The 24,283-nt window shown below is 46.0% G+C and overlaps 1 protein-coding gene across 4 annotated transcripts in view; it reads left to right on the top strand.

The window, feature by feature from the left end:
- The window catches only part of LOC139555914 (microtubule-associated protein RP/EB family member 3-like), a 42,982-nt gene that overhangs the window by 5,569 nt on the left and 13,130 nt on the right, over positions 1–24,283 (top strand). For 3 of the 4 annotated variants that reach the window (XM_071369284.1, XM_071369282.1, XM_071369285.1), the window contains exons 2-4: positions 13,545–13,669; positions 14,239–14,384; positions 18,639–18,795. In XM_071369284.1, the coding sequence (XP_071225385.1) occupies positions 13,549–13,669; positions 14,239–14,384; positions 18,639–18,795 (424 nt within the window). In that variant the 5' untranslated portion in view covers positions 13,545–13,548. Of the gene's footprint in view, positions 1–269; positions 389–13,544; positions 13,670–14,238; positions 14,385–18,638; positions 18,796–24,283 lie in introns of those variants that run through there. The other variant, XM_071369283.1, reaches the window with a different exon arrangement.

Raw genomic sequence — 24,283 nt, 5'->3', positions numbered from 1 at the left:
GAGGAGGACCTGGCCGAGGAGGACCTACCCGAAGAGGACCTACCCGAGGAGGACCTACCCGTGGAGGACCTACCCGTGGAGGACCTACCCGAGGAGGACCTACCCGAGGAGGACCTACCCGTGGAGGACCTACCCGAGGAGGCCGCGGAGGACCTACCCGAGGAGGCCGCGGAGGACCCACCCGAGGAGACTGCGGAGGACCCACCCGAGGAGACTGCGGAGGACCCACCCGAGGAGACTGCGGAGGACCCACCCGAGGAGACTGCGGAGGACCCACCCGAGGAGACTGCGGAGGACCCACCCGAGGAGACTGCGGAGGACCAAGCTGCCGATGCCAATGGGAATGCTGTGAGGAGAACCTTATTTGAGAACAATTTTGCAGCCTAAGGTGTGTATAATGTAACATTGGTAACATGTAAAAAGCAATATTAGATTTTGATCGACACATACAAATCCTAATCCTAATCCTCTATATTCAAACGTATTATTAAGACCTATTCTCAATATCATACAGGGTGGAAGCACCAGAACACAAGAGTGGAGGACACCAAACTGCTTGGCAAAGCATTGTTTTAATAAATAATTGTTTTAATAAATCAAAAGATCAGCATTCATTACACAGTGGGCATTCGTTTCCCTGAAGGAGTTTCCGTTTCTGAATTTGCAGTAGCTCTTTTTGTAAATGCAGGACCTCAATCTGCAGTAGATTTTTCTCTCTCTCTCCAGCTCCAAAACATCAATATGAGCTTGGTTCATGTCAGTTCTGGGGCGTTGCTTGGCCTGTCTGCTGTTTTTGTTGCTGGTGCAAGATCCAGGCACTGCTGCTTCTCCACAGCACAGGGTGTCAGCTCAACTCAAGGAAAGAAAATAAATTGAAGAAAATTAACTCTTTATTTTGCTATTTACGTGCCCATTTTGTACAACAATTGAATTGGGGCTTATGATATGAGCAGCCTTGGTATTAATGAGGATGTTATGTAACATGCTGTAACGGGTCTGATAACGGTAACCTCTGATAACGGTAACCTCTGATAACGGTAACCTCTGATAACGGTAACCTCTGATAACGGTAACCTCTGATAACGGTAACCTCTGATAACGGTAACCTCCGATAACGGTAACCTCTGATAACGGTAACGTTGTAGTGAAGTAGCATTAACGTTAGTTTTAACGTGTGTTATAGCCATTGATATTTACCAGTTATTTATGCTTACTAAATATTGGTGGGTCGAGTTGTCCATCGTTATCATAGGGGTTAAAGAGAGGGGCAAACTGCTGGGGATCAATTCCCTTGAGGAGGCCCTCCTCTGGTCTGAAATAGCCCCCACCGCTCCTCTGGTCTGAAATAGCCCCCACCGCTCCTCTGGTCTGAAATAGCCCCCACCGCTCCTCTGGTCTGAAATAGCCCCCACCGCTCCTCTGGTCTGAAATAGCCCCCACCGCTCCTCTGGTCTGAAATAGCCCCCACCGCTCCTCTGGTCTGAAATAGCCCCCACCGCTCCTCTGGTCTGAAATAGCCCCCACCGCTCCTCTGGTCTGAAATAGCCCCCACCGCTCCTCTGGTCTGAAATAGCCCCCACCGCTCCTCTGGTCTGAAATAGCCCCCACCGCTCCTCTGGTCTGAAATAGCCCCCACCGTTCCTCTGGTCTGAAATAGCCCCCACCGCTCCTCTGGTCTGAAATAGCCCCCACCGCTCCTCTGGTCTGAAATAGCCCCCACCGCTCCTCTGGTCTGAAATAGCCCCCACCGCTCCTCTGGTCTGAAATAGCCCCCACCGCTCCTCTGGTCTGAAATAGCCCCCACCGCTCCTCTGGTCTGAAATAGCCCCCACCGCTCCTCTGGTCTGAAATAGCCCCCACCGCTCCTCTGGTCTGAAATAGCCCCCACCGCTCCTCTGGTCTGAAATAGCCCCCACCGCTCGTCTGGTCTGAAATAGCCCCCACCTCTCGTCTGGTCTGGCCCCCACCACTCGTCTGGTCTGGCCCCCACCACTCCTCTGGTCTGGCCCCCACCTCTCGTCTGGTCTGGCCCCCACCTCTCCTCTGGTCTGAAATAGCCCCCACCACTCCTCTGGTCTGAAATAGCCCCCACCACCTCTCTGGTCTGGCCCCCACCACTCCTCTGGTCTGGCCCCCACCACTCCTCTGCTGCATCCTGTTTGGTTTTGGCTTTACATTTTTTCCAGCACGCCTTTATCTGATTTGGGTCCCTCTTCTCTTTAATCCGCGTCGATCCGTTAAATCTGTCGCATAAAATGGCCCAGGTGTCTTCCTTCTTTTTGACAGACGTGTTGTCTGTCTTTTTATCCTCCAGTACGTTACTACATTCCTCCATCAAATCAAAGTTTATTTGTCACGTGCCGAATACAACACCTTATAGTGAAATGCTTACTTACTAACCAACAGTGCAATTTTGAAGTAAAAAAAATAGGTATTAGGTGAACAATAGATAAGTTAAGAAATTAAAACAACAGTAAAAAACCAGTAGCGAGGCTATAACAGTAGCGAGGCTATAACAGTAGCGAGGCTATAACAGTAGCGAGGCTATAACAGTAGCGAGGCTATATACAGGCACCGGTTAGTCAGGCTGATTGAGGTAGTATGTACATGTAGGTATGGTTAAAGTGACTATGATAAACGGAGAATAGCAGCAGCGTAAAAGAGGGGTTGGTGGGACAATGCAGATAGTCCGGGTAGCCAATGGGCACCGGTTAGTCGGGCTAATTGAGGTGGTATGTACATTTTATTTTATTTTTTTAACCTTTATTTAACTAGGCAAGTCAGTTAAGAACAAATTCTTATTTTCAATGACAGCCTAGGAACAGTGGGATGACTGCCTTGTTCAGGGGCAGAACGACAGAAGTTTACCTTGTCAGCTCAGGGATTCGATCTTGCAGCCTTTCGGTTACTAGTCCAACGCTCTAACCACTAGGCTACCCTGCCGCCCCGAGCCATGAATGTATAGTTAAAGTGACTATGCATATATGATAAACAGAGAGTAGCAGCAGTGTAAAAGAGGGGTTCGGGGCGGGGCACACAATGCAAATAGTCCGGGTAGCCATTTGATTACCTGTTCAGGAGTCTTATGGCTTGGGGTTATAAACTGTTGAGAAGCCTTTTTGTCCTAGACTTGGCACTCCGGTACCGCTTGCCATGCAGTAGTAGAGAGAACAGTCTATGGCTGGGGTCTTAGACAATTTTTAGGGCATTCCTCTGACACCGCCTGGTTTAGAGGTCCTGGATGGAAGGCTGCTTAGCCCCAGTGATGTACTGGGCCGTACGCACTACCGTCAGTAGTGCCTTGCGGTGAGAGGCCGAGCAGTTGCCGTACCAGGCAGTGATGCAACCAGTCAGGATGCTCTCGATGTTGCAGCTGTAGAACCTTTTGAGGATCCATGCCAAATCTTTTTAGTTTCCTGAGGGGGAATAGGCTTTGTCGTGCCCTCTTCACGACTGTCTTGGTGTGTTTGGACCATTGTAGTTTGTTGTCGATGTGGACACCAAGGAACTTGAAGCTCTCAACCTGCTCCACTACAGCCCCGTCAATGAGAATGGGGGCGTGCTCGGTCCTCCTTTTCCTGTAGTCCACAATCATCTCCTTAGTCTTGGTTACGTTGAGGGACAGGTTGTTATTCTGGCACCACCCGGCCAGGTCTCGGACCTCCTCCCCGTCGTTGTCGGTGATCAGGTATACTGTTGTGTCGTCTGCAAACTTAATGATGGTGTTGGAGTCGTGCCTGGCCATGCAGTCGTGGGTGAACAGGGATTACAGGAGGGGACTGAGCACGCACCCCTGGGGAGCTCCAGTGTTGAGGATCAGCGTGGCAGATGTGTTGCTACCTACCCTCACCACCTGGGGGCGGCCCGTCAGGAGGTCCAGGATCCAGTTGCAGAGGGAGGTGTTTAGTACCAGGATCCTTAGCTTAGTGATGAGCTTTGAGGGTACTATGGTGTTGAACGCTGAGCTGTAGTCAATGAATAGCATTCTTACATAGGTGTTCCTTTTGTCCTGGTGGGAAAGGGCAGTGTGGAGTGGAATAGAGGTTGGATCATCTGAGGATCTGTTTGGGCGGTATTCAAATTGGAGTGGGTCTAGGGTTTCTGGGATAATGGTGAGCCATTACCAACCTTTCAAAGCACTTCATGGCTACGGACGTGAGTGCTACAGGTCTGTAGTCATTTAGGCAGGTTGCCTTAGTGTTCTTGGGCACAGGGACTATGGTGGCCTGCTTGAAACATGTTGGTAGTACAGGGACACTCAATCAGGGACATGTTGAAAATGTCAGTGAAGACACCTGCCAGTTGGTCAGCACATGCCCGGAGCACACGTCCTGGTAATCCATCTGACCCCGCAGCCTTGTGAATGTTGACCTGTTTAAAGGTCTTACTCACGTCGGCACGGAGAGCGTGATCACACAGTTGTCCGGAACAGCTGATGCTCTCATGCCTCAGTGTTGCTTGCCTCGAAGCGAGCATAGAAGTGATTTAGCTCATCTGGTAGGCTCGTGTCACTGGGCAGCTCGCGGCTGTGCTTCCCTTTGTAGTCTGTAATAGTTTGCAAGCCCTGCCACATAAGACGAGCGTCGGAGCCGGTGTAGTACGAGTCAATCTTAGTCATGTATTGAATCTTTGCCTGTTTGAAGGTTCCACAGAGGGCATAGCGGGATTTCTTATAAGCTTCTGGGTTAGAGTCCCGCACCTTGAAAGCGGCAGCTCTACACTTTAGCTCAGTGCGGATGTTGCCTGTAATCCATGGCTTCTGGTTGGGGTATGTACGTACAGTCACTGTGGGGACGACGTCCTCGATGCACTTATTGATAAAGCCAGTGACTGATGTGGTGTACTCCTCAATGCCATCGGAGGAACCCCTGAACATATTCCAGTCTGTGCTAGCAAAACAGTCCTGTAGTTTAGCATCTGCTTCATCTGACCACTTTTCTATAGACTGAGTCACTGATGCTTCCTGCTTTAATTTTAGCTTCTAAGCAGGAATCAGGAGGATAGAATTGTGGTCAGATTTCCCAATTGGAGGGCCATGGAGAGCTTTGTAAGCATCTCTGTGTGTGGAGTGCAGGTGATCTAGAATTGTATTCCCTCTGGTTGCACATTTAACATGTTAATAGAAATTAGGTAGAACTGATTTAAGTTTCCCTACATTAAAGTCTCCGGCCACTAGGAGCACCGCCTCTGGGTGAGTGGTTTCCTGTTTGCTTATGTCCTTATACAGCTGACTGAGTGGGGTCTTAGTGCCAGCATCTGTCTGTGGTGGTAAATAAACAGCCACGAAAAGTATAGCTGAGAACTCTCTAGGCAAGTAGTGGGGCCTGCAGTTAATCGCAATATACTCTACTTCAGGCGAGCAAAATCTAGAGACTTCCTTAGGATTCGTGCACCATCTGTTGTTTACAAATATGCACAGACCCCCCCCCCCCCCCCCGTCTTACTGGAGTGTGCTGTTCTATCTAGCCGGTGCAGCGTGTGTCCCGCTAGCTGAATATCCATGTCATCATTCAGCCACGATTCCGTGAAACAGTTTTTGATGTCCCGTTGGTAGGATATGCGTGATCGTACCTCGTCTAATTTATTTTATCCAACCTGACAGAGCTTGAGAGGATCTGCCGAGAAGAACGGGAGAAACTCCCCAAATACAGGTGTGCCAAGCTTGTAGCGTCATACTCAAGTAGACTCGAGGCTGTAATCGCTGCCTAAGGTGCTTCAACAAAGTACTGAGTAAAGGGTCTGAATACTTATGTAAATGTGTGTTTTGAGTTTTTTATTTTTAATACATTTTAATACAAAATTTCTAAAAAACGTTTTTTGCTTTGTCATTATGTGGTATTGTGTGTAGATTGTTGAGGATTAAAAAAACATTTACAATAAGGCTGTAACAAAAGTCAAGGAGTCTGAATGCTCTGTATCTGATGCTGTCTGGCCAGAAATAGTATGCAATGCCATACTCCTTTTGTCCAGACAGCATCAGATACATGGTCTACACATACTGAGACAGAGAGGTGCTGTTTCACTGTCCAGACAGCATTAGATACATGGTCTACACATACTGAGACAGAGAGGTGCTGTTTCACTTGTATGCTTTAACTGAGACCTTGTTGACCCACTGTGCTGTCAAACTTAGCATACTCGTGGGGCTGACATCGCTGGTCCAAATGTCAGTCGTGAAGCTAATGGCAGTGACGCCCGTAGCATGTAGCTCATGGATGTACGCTTCAACACTACTGTGGAACTCCGGTAGGGCAACATCGGAAAAATAGCGCCTACTTGGTAGTGTGTACCGGACCTCGAGGTGTTCGACCAGTCGGCGAAAGCCAACATCATCCACGACAGAGGACGGTTGATTATCAAGGGCAATGAATTCCATTATCTTGGCACTAATGGATTTCACCTTTTGAGTTGTCTCGCTGAAATGTTCTCACTCTTTCAAATGACTGCTGGACTTGTTGTCTGCTCGATCCACAACAGCAGACGTTGTGGGTTAGGAATGCTGTGTTGTATGTGTAGCGCTGTATTTCTCATGGCGACATTACCTCATCTACCTGTGTTATATAGGTATGTACCTCATCTACCTGTGTTATATAGCTATGTACCTCATCTACCTATGTTATATAGGTTTGTACCTCATCTACCTATGTTATATAGGTATGTACCTCATCTACCTATGTTATATAGGTATGTACCTCATCTACCTATGTTATATAGGTATGTACCTCATCTACCTATGTTATATAGGTATGTACCTCATCTACCTATGTTATATAGGTACGTACCTCATCTACCTGTGTTATATAGCTATGTACCTCATCTACCTATGTTATATAGGTATGTACCTCATCTACCTATGTTATATAGGTATGTACCTCATCTACCTGTGTTATATAGGTATGTACCTCATCTACCTGTGTTATATAGGTATGTACCTCATCTACCTGTGTTATATAGGTATGTACCTCATCTACCTGTGTTATATAGCTATGTACCTCATCTACCTGTGTTATATAGCTATGTACCTCATCTACCTGTGTTATATAGCTATGTACCTCATCTACCTGTGTTATATAGGTATGTACCTCATCTACCTGTGTTATATAGGTATGTACCTCATCTACCTGTGTTATATAGCTATGTACCTCATCTACCTGTGTTATATAGCTATGTACCTCATCTACCTGTGTTATATAGCTATGTACCTCATCTACCTGTGTTATATAGGTATGTACCTCATCTACCTGTGTTATATAGGTATGTACCTCATCTACCTGTGTTATATAGGTATGTACCTCATCTACCTGTGTTATATAGCTATGTACCTCATCTACCTGTGTTATATAGGTATGTACCTCATCTACCTGTGTTATATAGGTATGTACCTCATCTACCTGTGTTATATAGGTATGTACCTCATCTACCTGTGTTATATAGCTATGTACCTCATCTACCTGTGTTATATAGCTATGTACCTCATCTACCTGTGTTATATAGCTATGTACCTCATCTACCTGTGTTATATAGCTATGTACCTCATCTACCTGTGTTATATAGCTATGTACCTCATCTACCTGTGTTATATAGCTATGTACCTCATCTACCTGTGTTATATAGGTACGTACCTCATCTACCTGTGTTATATAGCTATGTACCTCATCTACCTGTGTTATATAGGTATGTACCTCATCTACCTGTGTTATATAGGTATGTACCTCATCTACCTGTGTTATATAGGTATGTACCTCATCTACCTGTGTTATATAGGTATGCATGTCACATTGGCGTTAACCTAGACATCATGCCGATGTTGGCATTTTAGCTAATATCGTCCGATTCCGATATGCTTTACCGATATATATTGTGCATCCCTAGCTTTGATGCCTCGTGATTGAATATTGCTCTGTTCAAGTAGACTGTGATTTTGCTGTGATCTGATAGGGGTGTCAGTGGGCTGACTGAACACTGAGAGACTCTGGGTTGAGGTCAGTGATAAAGTAGTCTACAGTACTACTGCCAAGAGATGAGCTATAGGTGTACCTACCATAGGAGTCCCCTCGAAGCCTACCATTGACTATGTACATACGCGACAGAGCTGCAGGAGTTGTGACCTGTTTTTGTTGGTTACGTTGTTGTAGTTGTGTCTAGGGGGGCATATGGGGGAGGGAATGCTGTCACCTCCAGGTAGGTGTTTGTCCCCCTGTGTGCTGAGGGTGTCAGGTTCTTGTCCAGTTTTGGCATTTAGGTCGCCACAGACTAGTTCATGTCCCTGGGTCTGGAAATCTGGAGAAGCTGTCTTCATTAACGTATGGGGATTCTAGTGGGGGATATAGGTAGCACACGAGGACATTTTTCTCTGTTGAGATCATTTCCTTATTCATTTCTAGCCAGATGTAAAATGTTCCTGTTTGATTAATTTAATAGAGTGGGTTAGGTCTGCTCTATACCAAATTAGCATACCCCCTGAGTCTCTTCCCTGTTTCACACCTGGTAGTTTGGTGGATGGGACTACCAACTCTCTGTAACCTAGAGGGCAACCAGTGGGTCCGTCTCCTCTATACCACCCACCTGGTAGTGTGGTGGATGGGACTACCAGCTCTCTGTAACCTAGAGGACAACCAGTGGGTCCATCTCCTACATACCAGGTTTCTTGTAGGATGACAATGTCTGTATTTCCAATTTCTTTGATGAAGTCCAGGTTCCTGCTCTTTAGGCCAGAGGCAGATGACCTCAGATCTTGTATGAGATAGTAAACTGTCCTGCTATTGTTGGACTCAAGAATTTTCACACAAAGCAAAGCAGTGCGGCACAAACAACAACATAGAGTTACACATGGGATAAACAAGCGTACAGTCGATAACACAATAGAGAAAAAATAGTATATATACAGTGTGCGCAAATGGGTGTAAGGAGGTAAGGCAATAAATAGGCCATAGTAGCGAAGTAGTTACAATTTAGCAGATTAACCTCTCACAAAAGTCAGAAATAGCGATTAAATGAATCACTAACCTTTGATCTTCATCAGATGGCACTCATAGGACTTCATGTTACACAATACATGTATGTTTTGTTCGATAAAGTTCATATTTATATCCAAAAATCTGTTTAAATGCATTGTCTCAAACATCCGGTGAAAGTGCAGAGAGCCACATCAAATTACAGAAATACTCATCATAAACATTGATAGACGATACAAGTGTTAAACATACGAATAAAGATAATCTTCTCCTTAATGCAACCGCTGTGTCAGATTTCAAAAAGGCTTTATGGCAAAAGCACACTAAGCGATTATGTTAGCTCAGCGCCTAGCCACAGAAAACCATACAGCCATTATCCAACCAGGGAGAGGTGTCACAAAAGTCAGAAATAGCATTAAAATGAATCACTAACTTTTGATGATCTTCATCAGATGGCACTCCCAGGTCTCCATGTTAGACAAATGTTTGTTTTGTTCGATAAAGTTCATCTGTATGTCCAAATACCTCCTTTTTGTTTGCGCGTTTAGTCCAGTAATCCAAATGCCCAAGGTGCGGGTACTAAGTCCAGACGAAAAGTCTAAAAAGTTCCGTTACAGTTCGTAGAAACATGTCAAACGATGTATAGAATCAATCTTTAGGATGTTTTTATCATAAATCTTCAATAATATTCCAACCGGACAATTCCTTTGTCTGTAGAAATGAAATGAAATGAAAGGGAATGGAGCTCGTGCTCACGGCCGCGCGCGTGACTAAACTAAAGGCTTTCTGCCAGACCCCTGGTTCAATCCCCTCTTATTCGCTCCCCTTTCATAGTAGAAGCCTGAAACAAGGTTCTAAAGACGGTTGACATCTAGTGGAAGCCTTAGGAAGTGGACACCATAGACACTGTATATTGGATAGGCAATTTTCTCAGGTTTCCGCCTGCCATATGAGTTCTGTTATACTCACAGACATCATTCAAACAGTTTTAGAAACGTCAGAGTTTCTATCCAGATCTACTAATAATATGCATATCCTAGCCTCAGGGCCTGAGTAGCAGGTAGTTTACTCTGGGCACGCTTTTCATCCGGACATGAAAATACTGCCCCCTACACCAAAGAAGTTAACACTGGAATGATATATGAGCAGATGATGGTGTGTAAGTAGTGAATCTGGTGTGCAAAAGAGCAGGAAAGTAAATAAAAACAATATGGGGATGAGATAGGTAGATTGGGTGGGCTTTTTACAGATGGACTATGTACAGCTGCAGCGATCGGTTAGCTGCTCAGATAGCTGATGTTTAAAGTTAGTGAGGGAAATAAGTCTCCAGCTTCAGCGATTTTTGCAATTCATTCCAGTCATTGGCAGCAGAGAACTGGAAGGAAAGGCGGCCAAAGGAGGGAGGTGCCGTCAGGTCAGTTCTGTCCTAGCAGCTTGGTAGCTTAGTGTGTCTTTTACTTTTTGCCTTCAGAAGTAGGTTCAGACTGAACATTACTCACTCAGTGTTGTGTTGGATGGTATTTCCAGGTTCAGACTGAATATTACTCACTCAGTGTTGGATGGTATTTCCAGGTTCAGACTGAACATTACTCACTCAGTGTTGTGTTGGATGGTATTTCCAGGTTCAGACTGAACATTACTCACTCAGTGTTGGATGGTATTTACAGGTTCAGACTGAACATTACTCACTCAGTGTTGTGTTGGATGGTATTTACAGGTTCAGACTGAACATCACTCACTCAGTGTTGTGTCGGATGGTATTTCCAGGTTCAGACTGAACATTACTCACTCAGTGTTGTGTTGGATGGTATTTCCAGGTTCAGACTGAACATTACTCACTCAGTGTTGGATGGTATTTCCAGGTTCAGACTGAACATTACTCACTCAGTGTTGTGTTGGGTGGTATTTCCAGGTTCAGACTGAACATTACTCACTCAGTGTTGTGTTGGGTGGTATTTCCAGGTTCAGACTGAACATTACTCACTCAGTGTTGTGTTGGATGGTCCAGGTTCAGACTGAACTCACTCAGTGTTGTGTTGGATGGTATTTACAGGTTCAGACTGAATATTACTCACTCAGTGTTGTGTTGGATGGTATTTCCAGGTTCAGACTGAACATTACTCACTCAGTGTTGTGTTGGATGGTATTTCCAGGTTCAGACTGAACGTTACTCACTCAGTGTTGTGTTGGATGGTATTTCCAGGTTCAGACTGAACATTACTCACTCAGTGTTGTGTTGGATGGTATTTACAGGTTCAGACTGAACATTACTCACTCAGTGTTGTGTCGTATGGTATTTCCAGGTTCAGACTGAACATTACTCACTCAGTGTTGTGTTGGATGGTATTTCCAGGTTCAGACTGAACATTGCTCACTCAGTGTTGTGTCGTATGGTATTTCCAGGTTCAGACTGAACATTACTCACTCAGTGTTGTGTTGGATGGTCCAGGTTCAGACTGAACATTACTCACTCAGTGTTGTGTTGGATGGTATTTCCAGGTTCAGACTGAACATTACTCACTCAGTGTTGTGTTGGATGGTATTTACAGGTTCAGACTGAACATTACTCACTCAGTGTTGTGTTGGATGGTATTTCCAGGTTCAGACTGAACATTACTCACTCAGTGTTGTGTTGGATGGTATTTCCAGGTTCAGACTGAACATTACTCACTCAGTGTTGTGTTGGATGGTATTTACAGGTTCAGACTGAACATTACTCACTCAGTGTTGTGTTGGATGGTCCAGGTTCAGACTGAACATTACTCACTCAGTGTTGTGTTGGATGGTGTTTACAGGTTCAGACTGAACATTACTCACTCAGTGTTGTGTTGGATGGTCCAGGTTCAGACTGAACATTACTCACTCAGTGTTGTGTTGGATGGTATTTCCAGGTTCAGACTGAACATTACTCACTCAGTGTTGTGTTGGATGGTATTTACAGGTTCAGACTGAACATTACTCACTCAGTGTTGTGTTGGATGGTCCAGGTTCAGACTGAACATTACTCACTCAGTGTTGTGTTGGATGTTGTTTACAGGTTCAGACTGAACATTACTCACTCAGTGTTGTGTTGGATGGTCCAGGTTCAGACTGAACATTACTCACTCAGTGTTGTGTTGGATGGTCCAGGTTCAGACTGAACATTACTCACTCAGTGTTGTGTCGGATGGTATTTCCAGGTTCAGACTGAACATTACTCACTCAGTGTTGTGTTGGATGGTATTTACAGGTTCAGACTGAACATTACTCACTCAGTGTTGTGTTGGATGTATTTACAGGTTCAGACTGAACGTTACTCACTCAGTGTTGTGTTGGATGGTCCAGGTTCAGACTGAACATTACTCATTCAGTGTTGTGTTGGATGGTATTTCCAGGTTCAGACTGAACATTACTCACTCAGTGTTGTGTTGGATGGTATTTACAGGTTCAGACTGAACATTACTCACTCAGTGTTGTGTTGGATGGTCCAGGTTCAGACTGAACATTACTCACTCAGTGTTGTGTTGGATGGTGTTTACAGGTTCAGACTGAACATTACTCACTCAGTGTTGTGTTGGATGGTCCAGGTTCAGACTGAACATTACTCACTCAGTGTTGTGTTGGATGGTCCAGGTTCAGACTGAACATTACTCACTCAGTGTTGTGTCGGATGGTATTTCCAGGTTCAGACTGAACATTACTCACTCAGTGTTGTGTTGGATGGTATTTACAGGTTCAGACTGAACATTACTCACTCAGTGTTGTGTTGGATGTATTTACAGGTTCAGACTGAACGTTACTCACTCAGTGTTGTGTTGGATGGTCCAGGTTCAGACTGAACATTACTCATTCAGTGTTGTGTTGGATGGTATTTACAGGTTCAGACTGAACATTACTCACTCAGTGTTGTGTTGGAGGGTATTTACAGGTTCTGCTGTGTTTCTTCTGCAGGTCTTGGTTTGTTAGAAGTTATGTCTTGATAGACCTTAATAATCCGTTCAGGTCAAAATTCTCTAATTCTAATTGTAATTGTAATTCTAATCCAACTCTAATTCTATATTGTTTTGCAGAAGAACTCAGGAGCCCATTAGCCCCTCTCTCTCTCTCTCTCTCTCTCTGTCTCTCTGTCTCTCTGTGTCTCTTTCTGTCTCTCTCTCTGTCTCTCTGTCTCTCTCTCTGTCTCTCTCTCTGTCTCTCTCTCTCTCTCCTCCCGCTCTTCTCTCTCTCCCTCTCTCTCTCTCTCCTCCCGCTCTTCTCTCTCTCCCTCTCTCCCTCCCTCTCTCTCCCTCTCCCTCCCCCCTCTCTCTCTGTCCCCCCCTCTCGCTCTCTCTACCCCTCTGTTTCTGTCTCTTTCTCTCCTGTCTCTAAGAGCCTAGTGTGTGTGTGTGTGTGTGTGCGCGCCCTTAGGTGTTTGTAATTCAATTATGTTTAACCTTGTTCTCAAACATGAACACTGTTTTTGTAAACATGAGATTTAACATAAAAGGATTGTGTTTTTAACCATTCATGACTAATAATGTAATATAATCTTAAACTCTGTTTGTGCCTGCCTGCCTGCCTGCCTGCCTGCCTGCCTGTCTGCCTGCCTGCCTGCCTGCTTGTGTGTTGCAGGGTGATGGCGGTGAATGTATTCTCCATCTCTTCGGCTCTGGAGAACCTGAGTCGTCATGAGATGCTGTCCTGGGTCAACGACTCTCTACGGCTCACCTACACCAAGATAGAACAGCTGTGTTCAGGTAACACCAAGATAGAACAGGTGTGTTCAGGTAACACCAAGATAGAACAGCTGTGTTCAGGTAACACCAAGATAGAACAGCTGTGTTCAGGTAACACCAAGATAGAACAGCTGTGTTCAGGTAACACCAAGATAGAACAGCTGTGTTCAGGTAACATCAAGATAGAACAGCTGTGTTCAGGTAACACCAAGATAGAACAGCTGTGTTCAGGTAACACCAAGATAGAACAGCTGTGTTCAGGTAACACCAAGATAGAACAGCTGTGTTCAGGTAACACCAAGATAGAACAGCTGTGTTCAGGTAACACCAAGATAGAACAGCTGTGTTCAGGTAACACCAAGATAGAACAGCTGTGTTCAGGTAACACCAGGATAGAACAGCTGTGTTCAGGTAACACGCACACATTTCAATCATTGAGATTGTCATAATGAATTATATGCTAACTTCTAAATGTTGTGTGTGTAGGTGCAGTGTATTGTCAGTTCATGGACATGCTGTTCCCTGGCTGTGTGTGTAGGTGCAGTGTATTGTCAGTTCATGGACATGCTGTTCCCTGGCTGTGTGTGTAGGTGCAGTGTATTGTCAGTTCATGGACATGCTGTTCCCTGGCTGTGTCCTGCTGAAGAAGGTGAAGTTCGCAGCCCGGCTGGAACATGAGTTCATCAACAACTTCAAGGTCCTACAGGCCTCCTTCAAGAGAATGGGCGTAGACAAGGTACACACACACACACACACACACACACACACACACACACACACACACACACACACACACACACACACACACACACACCCCTACCTACAAGCCCTCCTTCAAGAGGACGGGCGTAGACAAGGTTCATCATCAATGAAAGGCCCAGTGCAGTCCAAATTCTGTTTTTCTTTGTCTTTTTTTTGTATCATCTTGTATCATCAGCTGTTGAAACTAACACTGTAAAAGTTTGAAACAAAAACATGTGATCGGTGTTATTTCCTGATAGTTTCTACCCAGGACCTTCTGATCAGCAGGTTTTAAATGGGTGGAGTTTTGGCTCGCCTGGTGACATCATCAGGCGGTGTAAGTTAATTGGCCAATGACAAAGAATTCCAAACCTCTCTGGGCCAGTTCATTTTGCAGGGTGCACATTTTAGACCATTCCATTGATACTGACGTGAAACCCACCTGGTACACCGGGCCATGCAAAAGGACCAATAACAGCTCGTTTTCAGGTTACATATCCCTCCAATTACACCTCTTACTCAGACCACTCCCACACAGTCCTCGCTAAATTCATGACTCAAATTCTCAATGTTTTTGTAGCTTTTTGACAATATTAATGGAAACTATTAGTCCTACTGTTGGCACTGTACTCGCTAAGTCTAGAGGTTCTAGGCTTGTCTAAGTGTTCTGTAACCGGACTCCGTGTGTGTAGACGGGAGAAGCAAGCCTATATGACCAGGTGTTGACTGCATGTACCCAGGAGACACCTTACCTTGACCAGGTGTTGACTGCATGGAACCCAGGAGACACCTTACCTTGACCAGGTGTTGACTGCATGTACCCAGGAGACACCTTACCTTGACCAGGTGTTGACTGCATGTACCCAGGAGACACCTTACCTTGACCAGGTGTTGACTGCATGTACCCAGGAGACACCTTACCTTGACCAGGTGTTGACTGCATGTACCCAGGAGACACCTTACCTTGACCAGGTGTTGACTGCATGTACCCAGGAGACACCTTACCTTGACCAGGTGTTGACTGCATGTACCCAGGAGACACCTTACCTTGGTCCAGGACCAGCTCTGTCTCTCTTGACCTCTCGGTCGGCCAGTCCAAGCGGATTATGGATTGTTCAAAATGGTGACCAACATAAATATATAGAAAAGGGAACTACAGTCGTGGCCAAAAGTTTTGAGAATGACACAAGTATTAATTTCCACAAAGTTTGCTGCTTCAGTGTCTTTAGATATTTTCGTCAGATACTGAAGTATAATTACAAGCATTTCATAAGTGTCAAAGGCTTTTATTGACAATTACATGAAGTTGATGCAAACAGTCAATATTTGCAGTGTTGACCCTTCTTTTTCAAGACCTCTGCAATCCGCCCTGGCATGCTGTCAATTAACTTCTGGGCCACATCCTGACTGATGGTAGCCCATTCTTGCATAATCAATGCTTGGAGTTTGTCAGAATTTGTGGGTTTTTGTTTGTCCACCCGCCTCTTGAGTATTGACCACAAGTTCTCAATGGGATTAAGGTCTGGGGAGTTTCCTGGCCATGGACCCAAAATATTGACGTTTTGTTCCCCGAGCCACTTAGTTATCACTTTTGCCTTATGGCAAGGTGCTCCATCATGCTGGAAAAGGCATTGTTCATCACCAAACTGTTCCTGGATGGTTGGGAGAAGTTCCTCTCGGAGGATGTGTTGGTACCATCCTTTATTCATGGCTGTGTTCTTAGGCAAAATTGTGAGTGAGCCCACTCCCTTGGCTGAGAAGCAAGACATGATTGGTCTCAGGATGCTTTACTGTTGGCATGACACAGGACTGATGGTAGCGCTCACCTTGTCTTCTACGGACAAGATTTTTTCCGGATGCCCCAAACAATCGGAAAGGGGATTCATCAGACAAAATGACTTTACCCCAGTCCTCAGCAGTCCAATCCCTGTACCTTTTGCAGAATATCAGTCTGTCCCTGATGTTTTTCCTGGAGAGAAGTGGCTTCTTTGCTGCCCTTCTTGACACAAGGCCATCCTCCAAAAGTCTTCGCCTCACTGTGCGTGCAGATGCACTCACACCTGCCTGCTGCCATTCCTGAGCAAGCTCTGTACTGGTGGTGCCCCGATCCCGCAGCTGAATCAACTTTAGGAGACGGTCCTGGTGCTTGCTGGACTTTCTTGGGCGCCCTGAAGCGTTCTTCACAACAATTGAACTGCTCTCCTTGAAGTTCTTGATGATCCGATAAATGGTTGATTTAGGTGCAATCTTACTGGAAGCAATATCCTTGCCTGTGAAGCCCTTTTTGTGCAAATCAATGATAACGGCACGTGTTTCCTTGCAGGTAACCATGGTTGACAGAGGAAGAACAATGATTCCAAGCACCACCCTCCTTTTGAAGCTTCCAGTCTGTTATTCGAACTCAAATCAGCATGACAGAGTGATCTCCAGCCTTGTCCTCGTCAACACTCACACCTGTGTTAACAAGAGAATCACCGACATGATGTCAGCTGGTCCTTTTGTGGCAGGGCTGAAATAACAGTGGGAATGTTTTTGGGGGATTCAGTTAATTTTAATGGCAAAGAGGGACTTTGCAATTAATTGCAATTCATCTGATTACTCTTCATAACATTCTGGAGTATATGCAAATTGCCATCATACAATCTGAGGCAGTAGACTTTGTGAAAATTAATATTTGTGTCATTCTCAAAACTTTTGGCCTCGACTGTACAAACCGGCTTGCCTAAAATGTGCCCTGGACACCATATGTGAATTTATCGCCCCCCATTTATCTTCAGAGTTTGTACTTGTTAGGTGACCTAAACTGGTGCTTAACACCCAAGCTGACCTACAATCTAAACTAGATGCCCTCAATCTCACACAAATGATCATGGAACCTACCAGGTACAACACTAAATCCGTAAACACCTCCCAGCTGCCAACCTGCCCTCTAAATACACCTCTGCTGTCTTCAACCAGGATCTCAGCGATCACTGCCTCATTGCCTGCGTCCGTAATGGGTCCGCGGTCAAACGACCACCCCTCATCACTGTCAAACGTTCCCTAAAACACTTCAGCGAGCAGGCCTTTCTAATCGACATGGCCCGGGTATCCTGGAAGGATATTGACCTATTTCCGTCAGTAGAGGATGTCTGGTTATTCTTTAAAAAATCACTTAAATAAGCCCCAGTAATATGTGTCTCTAATATGGTCATACATTTGTCAGGAGGTTAGGAAGTCCAGCTCAGTTTCCACCTCATTTTGTGGGTAGTGTGCACATAGCCTGTCTTCTCTCTCTGTGTCCCCCCTCTGTCTCTGTGTTCCTCCCCTCTCTCGCTCTGTCCTCCCCTCTCTCGCTCTGTCCTCCCCTCTCTCGCTGTCCTCCCCTCTGTCTCTCTGTCCCCCCCTCTGTCTCTCTGCCCCCCCCTCTGTCTCGCTGTCCTCCCCTCTGTCTCTCTGTCCCCCCCTCTGTCGCTCTGCCCCCCCCTCTGTCTCTCTGCCCCCCCCTCTGTCTCTCTGCCCCCCCCTCTGTCTCTCTGCCCCCCCCTCTGTCTCTCTGTCCTCCCCTCTGTCTCGCTGTCCTCCCCTCTGTCTCTCTGTCCCCCCCTCTGTCTCTCTGCCCCCCCCTCTGTCTCTCTGTCCTCCCCTCTGTCTCTCTGTCCTCCCCTCTGTCTCTCTGTCCCCCCCTCTGTCTCTCTGTCCCCCCCTCTGTCTCTCTGCCCCCCCCTCTGTCTCTCTGCCCCCCCCTCTGTCTCTGCCCCCCCCCCCTCTGTCTCTGTGTGTCCCCCTCTGTCTCTCTGTCCCCCCCCTCTGTCTCTCTGTGTCCCTCTCTCTCTGTGTCCCTCCCCCTCTCTCTCTGTGTCCCCCCCTCTGTCTCTGTGTCCCTCTCTCTCTCTGCCCCCCCCCCCCCCCTCTGTCTCTGTGTCTCCCCCTCTGTCTCTCTGTCCCTCTGTCTCTCTGTCCCCCCCCTCTGTCTCTCTGTCCCCCTCTCTCTCTGTGTCCCTCCCCCCTCTCTCTCTGTGTCCCTCCCCCCTCTCTCTCTGTGTCCCTCCCCCCTCTCTCTCTGTGTCCCCCCCTCTGTCTCTGTGTCCCTCTCTTCTCTCTGTCCCCCCCTCTGTCTCTGTGTCCCCCCCTCTGTCTCTGTGTCCCCCCCTTTGTCTCGCTGTCCCCCCCTTTGTCTCTGCTGTCCCCCCCTCTGTCTCTCTCTCAACAATACCAGTAGAGAGGCTGGTGAAGGGTTAAAGTATCTCTCTCTGTCTCTCTGTCTCAGATCATCCCAGTAGAGAGGCTGGTGAAGGGGAGGTTTCAGGATAACTTTGAGTTCATCCAATGGTTTAAGAAGTTCTTTGATGCCAACTACGACGGGAAGGACTATGACCCTGTGGCCACACGCCAGGGGCAGGAAGGCACCCCCTCACCCAACCCAGGTACACACACACCCTCTGTTATCATATCACCATGTCCTCCTCTAACGCCTCTGACCAGGTCAACTCATTATCCACAAACCCAAACGACCCTCCTCTTCCTTCTCTTGCACCCCAGGTAATACCTCTCCATCCTGTGTGTGTGGGCCAGTTTCTCAAAATGCGCATGTCTCAGACCGTCCCAGTAGAGGCTGGTGAAGGGTTAATAAAGTACCTCTCAGACCGTCCCAGTAGAGGCTGGTGAAGGGTTAATAAAGTACCTCTCAGACCGTCCCAGTAGAGGCTGGTGAAGGGTTAATAAAGTACCTCTCAGACCGTCCCAGTAGAGGCTGGTGAAGGGTTAATAAAGTACCTCTCAGACCGTCCCAGTAGAGGCTGGTGAAGGGTTAATAAAGTATCTCTCAGACCGTCCCAGTAGAGGCTGGTGAAGGGTTAATAAAGTACCTCTCAGACCGTCCCAGTAGAGGCTGGTGAAGGGTTAATAAAGTACCTCTCAGACCGTCCCAGTAGAGGCTGGTGAAGGGTTAATAAAGTATCTCTCAGACCGTCCCAGTAGAGGCTGGTGAAGGGTTAATAAAGTACCTCTCAGACCGTCCCAGTAGAGGCTGGTGAAGGGTTAATAAAGTACCTCTCAGACCGTCCCAGTAGAGGCTGGTGAAGGGTTAATAAAGTACCTCTCAGACCGTCCCAGTAGAGGCTGGTGAAGGGTTAATAAAGTACCTCTCAGACCGTCCCAGTAGAGGCTGGTGAAGGGTTAATAAAGTACCTCTCAGACCGTCCCAGTAGAGGCTGGTGAAGGGTTAATAAAGTACCTCTCAGACCGTCCCAGTAGAGGCTGGTGAAGGGTTAATAAAGTACCTCTCAGACCGTCCCAGTAGAGGCTGGTGAAGGGTTAATAAAGTATCTCTGACCGTCCCAGTAGAGGCTGGTGAAGGGTTAATAAAGTATCTCTGACCGTCCCAGTAGAGGCTGGTGAAGGGTTAATAAAGTACCTCTCAGACCGTCCCAGTAGAGGCTGGTGAAGGGTTAATAAAGTACCTCTCAGACCGTCCCAGTAGAGGCTGGTGAAGGGTTAATAAAGTACCTCTCAGACCGTCCCAGTAGAGGCTGGTGAAGGGTTAATAAAGTACCTCTCAGACCGTCCCAGTAGAGGCTGGTGAAGGGTTAATAAAGTACCTCTCAGACCGTCCCAGTAGAGGCTGGTGAAGGGTTAATAAAGTACCTCTCAGACCGTCCCAGTAGAGGCTGGTGAAGGGTTAATAAAGTACCTCTCAGACCGTCCCAGTAGAGGCTGGTGAAGGGTTAATAAAGTACCTCTCAGACCGTCCCAGTAGAGGCTGGTGAAGGGTTAATAAAGTACCTCTCAGACCGTCCCAGTAGAGGCTGGTGAAGGGTTAATAAAGTACCTCTCAGACCGTCCCAGTAGAGGCTGGTGAAGGGTTAATAAAGTACCTCTCAGACCGTCCCAGTAGAGGCTGGTGAAGGGTTAATAAAGTATCTCTGACCGTCCCAGTAGAGGCTGGTGAAGGGTTAATAAAGTATCTCTGACCGTCCCAGTAGAGGCTGGTGAAGGGTTAATAAAGTACCTCTCAGACCGTCCCAGTAGAGGCTGGTGAAGGGTTAATAAAGTACCTCTCAGACCGTCCCAGTAGAGGCTGGTGAAGGGTTAATAAAGTACCTCTCAGACCGTCCCAGTAGAGGCTGGTGAAGGGTTAATAAAGTACCTCTCAGACCGTCCCAGTAGAGGCTGGTGAAGGGTTAATAAAGTACCTCTCAGACCGTCCCAGTAGAGGCTGGTGAAGGGTTAATAAAGTACCTCTCAGACCGTCCCAGTAGAGGCTGGTGAAGGGTTAATAAAGTATCTCTGACCGTCCCAGTAGAGGCTGGTGAAGGGTTAATAAAGTATCTCTGACCGTCCCAGTAGAGGCTGGTGAAGGGTTAATAAAGTACCTCTCTGACCGTCCCAGTAGAGGCTGGTGAAGGGTTAATAAAGTACCTCTCAGACCGTCCCAGTAGAGGCTGGTGAAGGGTTAATAAAGTACCTCTCAGACCGTCCCAGTAGAGGCTGGTGAAGGGTTAATAAAGTACCTCTCAGACCGTCCCAGTAGAGGCTGGTGAAGGGTTAATAAAGTACCTCTCAGACCGTCCCAGTAGAGGCTGGTGAAGGGTTAATAAAGTACCTCTCAGATCATCCCAAACTTGCACGTCATAGAATACTATATTGTAGCTGGTCAGATAACCTGGCATACGTTAGCCCCAGAGGAGGCTGCTGAGGGGAGGATGGCTCATCATAATGTCTGGAACGGAGTCGGTGGAATGGAAACCACGTGATGTGTTTGATACCATCTGTTTGTCTGCGTTGGCTGCGTCTCAATCCAACACATCCGTCTATGTCCCACTTCCGCGTCTGCAATGAATGGTAACAAGGCTAGAGCGGTGTTTGTCTGGCCATGAGACATCCCGAAAATCAGTCTTCTCACAAAATCTTCTGTAGCATCCAAACAGTTTAGCATACAAACTATAATGAAACTCACACGATGGTTTTCTTCGTTTTGCTCTACGACCCTCACAAGCGTCTTGGGACTCGTCTGATGTCGGTACAGCCGATCTGCTAACTTCTGTCTGTAGCGTCAGCATTTGTGGGTTCGATTACAGTCTCAAAACTGCCAGAAACAAAGACCTTTCTTCTGAAACTCATCAGTCTATTCTTGTTCTGAGAAATTAAGGCTATTCCATACGAGAAATTGCCAAGAAACTGAAGATCTCGTACAACGCTGTGTACCACTCCCTTCACAGAACAGCGCAAACTGGCTCTAACCAGAATAGAAGGAGGAGTGGGAGGCCTTTAGAGTACTTTAGAGTGTTTAGTTTGAGAAACAAACGCCTCACAAGTCCTCAACTGGCAGCTACATTAAATAGTACCTGCAAAACACCAGTCTCAACGTCAACAGTGAAGAGGCGACTCCGGGATGCTGGCCTTCTAGGCAGAGTTGCAAAGAAAAAGCCATATCTCAAACTGGCCAATAAAAATAAAAGATTAAGATGGGCAAAAGAACACAGACACTGGATAGAGGAACTCTGAATTGAGTTAAACTACCACCAAACTATTGCGAAATGTAATTAAATAAATATAGCTACAAGCAGCAATGCCGGGGTTCAAGCTGTAGGGCCACTTTGCCACCATCAAGAAAAATTGGACACATCGCCCTAGAATGAGCTACTTATGTACCCCTTACCACGCTTGCCAAATATCAGAACTCAAAATTAAACAGATCATGCAATATGCATATTGTGAACAATTTTTAATGAGGTTGACTACTTTAAACCACTTCTTCTCCAGAACCGCTAGACCGATTGGCACCAAAGTTCGTAAATAGCATCTATGGATGTATATTTTCGAAGACTTTTGCTCAAACAATATGGCCGCAATAAGCCAATGAGCTTGCATTCATTATTTTTCCTGTCCAACAGCACCCCCCTGCGGTCAAACGGAACCATACTTTACAGATTAGCCAGACTCATATCCCTGAGCATGTGTGCCAAATGTCATCACTCTGAGTCAAACAGAACAAGAGATGTAAACATGTGCCCGTTATAGTGCCACCGTGTGGTCGATCTGAATGCGCTTGCAGATGTTGACTTTTGACAGTGTTTGGAACAAGTTTTGTTTCAATACAAATATCCATGACTGATTTATATGCATTTACTGTACGTGCCAGACCACGCCCAGGTGAATCCTTATTGGTGAATATGTTGTTTTAGGTACTATTCTGGAAAATATTGCATTGGGACAACTTTGTCCATAGATCAAATCAAATGTTATTAGTCACATGCGCCGAATACAGTGAAATGTTACTTACAAGCGCTTAACCAACAATACCCCCAAATAATAAGAATAAAAAATAAAAGTAACAAATAATTAAAGAGCAGCAGTGAAATAACAATAGCCAGTCAATGGGCGGAGGCACCGGTTAGTCGAGGTAATTGAGGTAATATGTACATGTAGGTAGAGTAATTAAAGTGACTATGCATAGATAATAACAGAGAGTAGCAGCAGTGTAAAAGAGGAGGGGGAGGGGGGGGCAATGCAAATAGTCTGGGTAGCCGTTTGATTAGATGTTCAGGAGTCTTATGGCTTGGGGGGTAGAAGCTGTTTAGAAGCCTCTTAGACCTAGACTTGGCGCTCCGGTACCGCTTGTCGTGGGGTAGCAGAGAGAACAGTCTATGACTAGGGTGGTCCTGTGTCTTTGACAATGTTTAGGGCCTTCCTCTGACACCGCCTGATATAGAGGTCCTGGATGGCAAGAAGCTTGGCCCCTGGTGATGTACTGGGCCGTACACACTACCCTCTGTAATACCTTGCGGTCGGAGGCCGAGCAGTTGCCATACCAGGCTGTGATGCAACCAGTCAGGATGCTCTCGATGGTGCAGCTGTCGAACCTTTTGAGGATCTGAGGACCGATGCCAAATCTTGTCAGTCTCCTGAGGGGGAAAAGGTTTTGTCGTGCCCTCTTCACAACTGTCTTGGTGTGCTTGGACCATTGTTAATTTGTTGGTGATGAGGACGCCAAGGAACTTGAAGCTCTTAACTTCTTATGGGTGCATCCCGCTAACGAGATCGATATGACAACAGCCAGTGAAAGTGCAGGGCGCCAAATTAAAAAAACAGAAATCTCATAATTAAAATTCCTCAAACATACATGTGTCTTATATCATTTTAAAGGTGATCTTGTTGTTAATCCCACCAAAGTGTCTGATTTCAAAAATGATTTTCAGCGAAAGCACTACAAACGATTATGTTAGGTCACCACCAAACCACAATAAGCACAGCCATTTTTCCAGCGAAATATAGCAGTCACAAAAAGCAGAAATAGAGATAAAATTAATTACTAACCTTTGATGGTCTTCATCAGATGACACTCATAGGACTTCATGTTACACAATACATGCATGTTTTGTTTGATAAAGTTCATATTTATATCAAAAACTCTTTTACATTGGCACGTTACATTCACTAGTTCCAAAAACATCAAGTGATTTTGCATAGCCACATCGTTTCAACAGAAATACTCATCATAAATGTAGATGATAATACAAGTTATACACATGGAATTATAGATATACCTCTCCTTAATACAACCTCTGTGTCAGATTTCAAAAAAAATATTCGGAAAAAGCAAACCATGCAATAATCTGAGACGGCGCTCAGAACAATAGCCAAATTAGCCGCCATGTTGGAGTCAACAGAAACCAGAAATTACATGATAAATGTTTCCTTACCTTTGATGAACTTCATCAGAATGCAGTCCTAGGAATCCCAGGTCCACAATAAATGCTTGATTTGTTCGATAATGTCCGTTATTTATGTCAAATTAGCTACTTTGGTTAGCGCGTTTGGTAAACAATTCCAAAGTCACGAAGCGCGTTCACTAAAACCTGACGAAATGTCCAAAAGTTCTGTAACAGTCAGTAGAAACATGTCAAACGATGT

This window comes from Salvelinus alpinus, chromosome 27, assembly GCF_045679555.1.
Source record: "Salvelinus alpinus chromosome 27, SLU_Salpinus.1, whole genome shotgun sequence".
Taxonomy (NCBI): domain Eukaryota; kingdom Metazoa; phylum Chordata; class Actinopteri; order Salmoniformes; family Salmonidae; genus Salvelinus; species Salvelinus alpinus.
The sequence above is the reverse complement of the archived record's forward strand: the minus strand, read 5'-3'. Positions and strand labels throughout refer to the sequence as shown.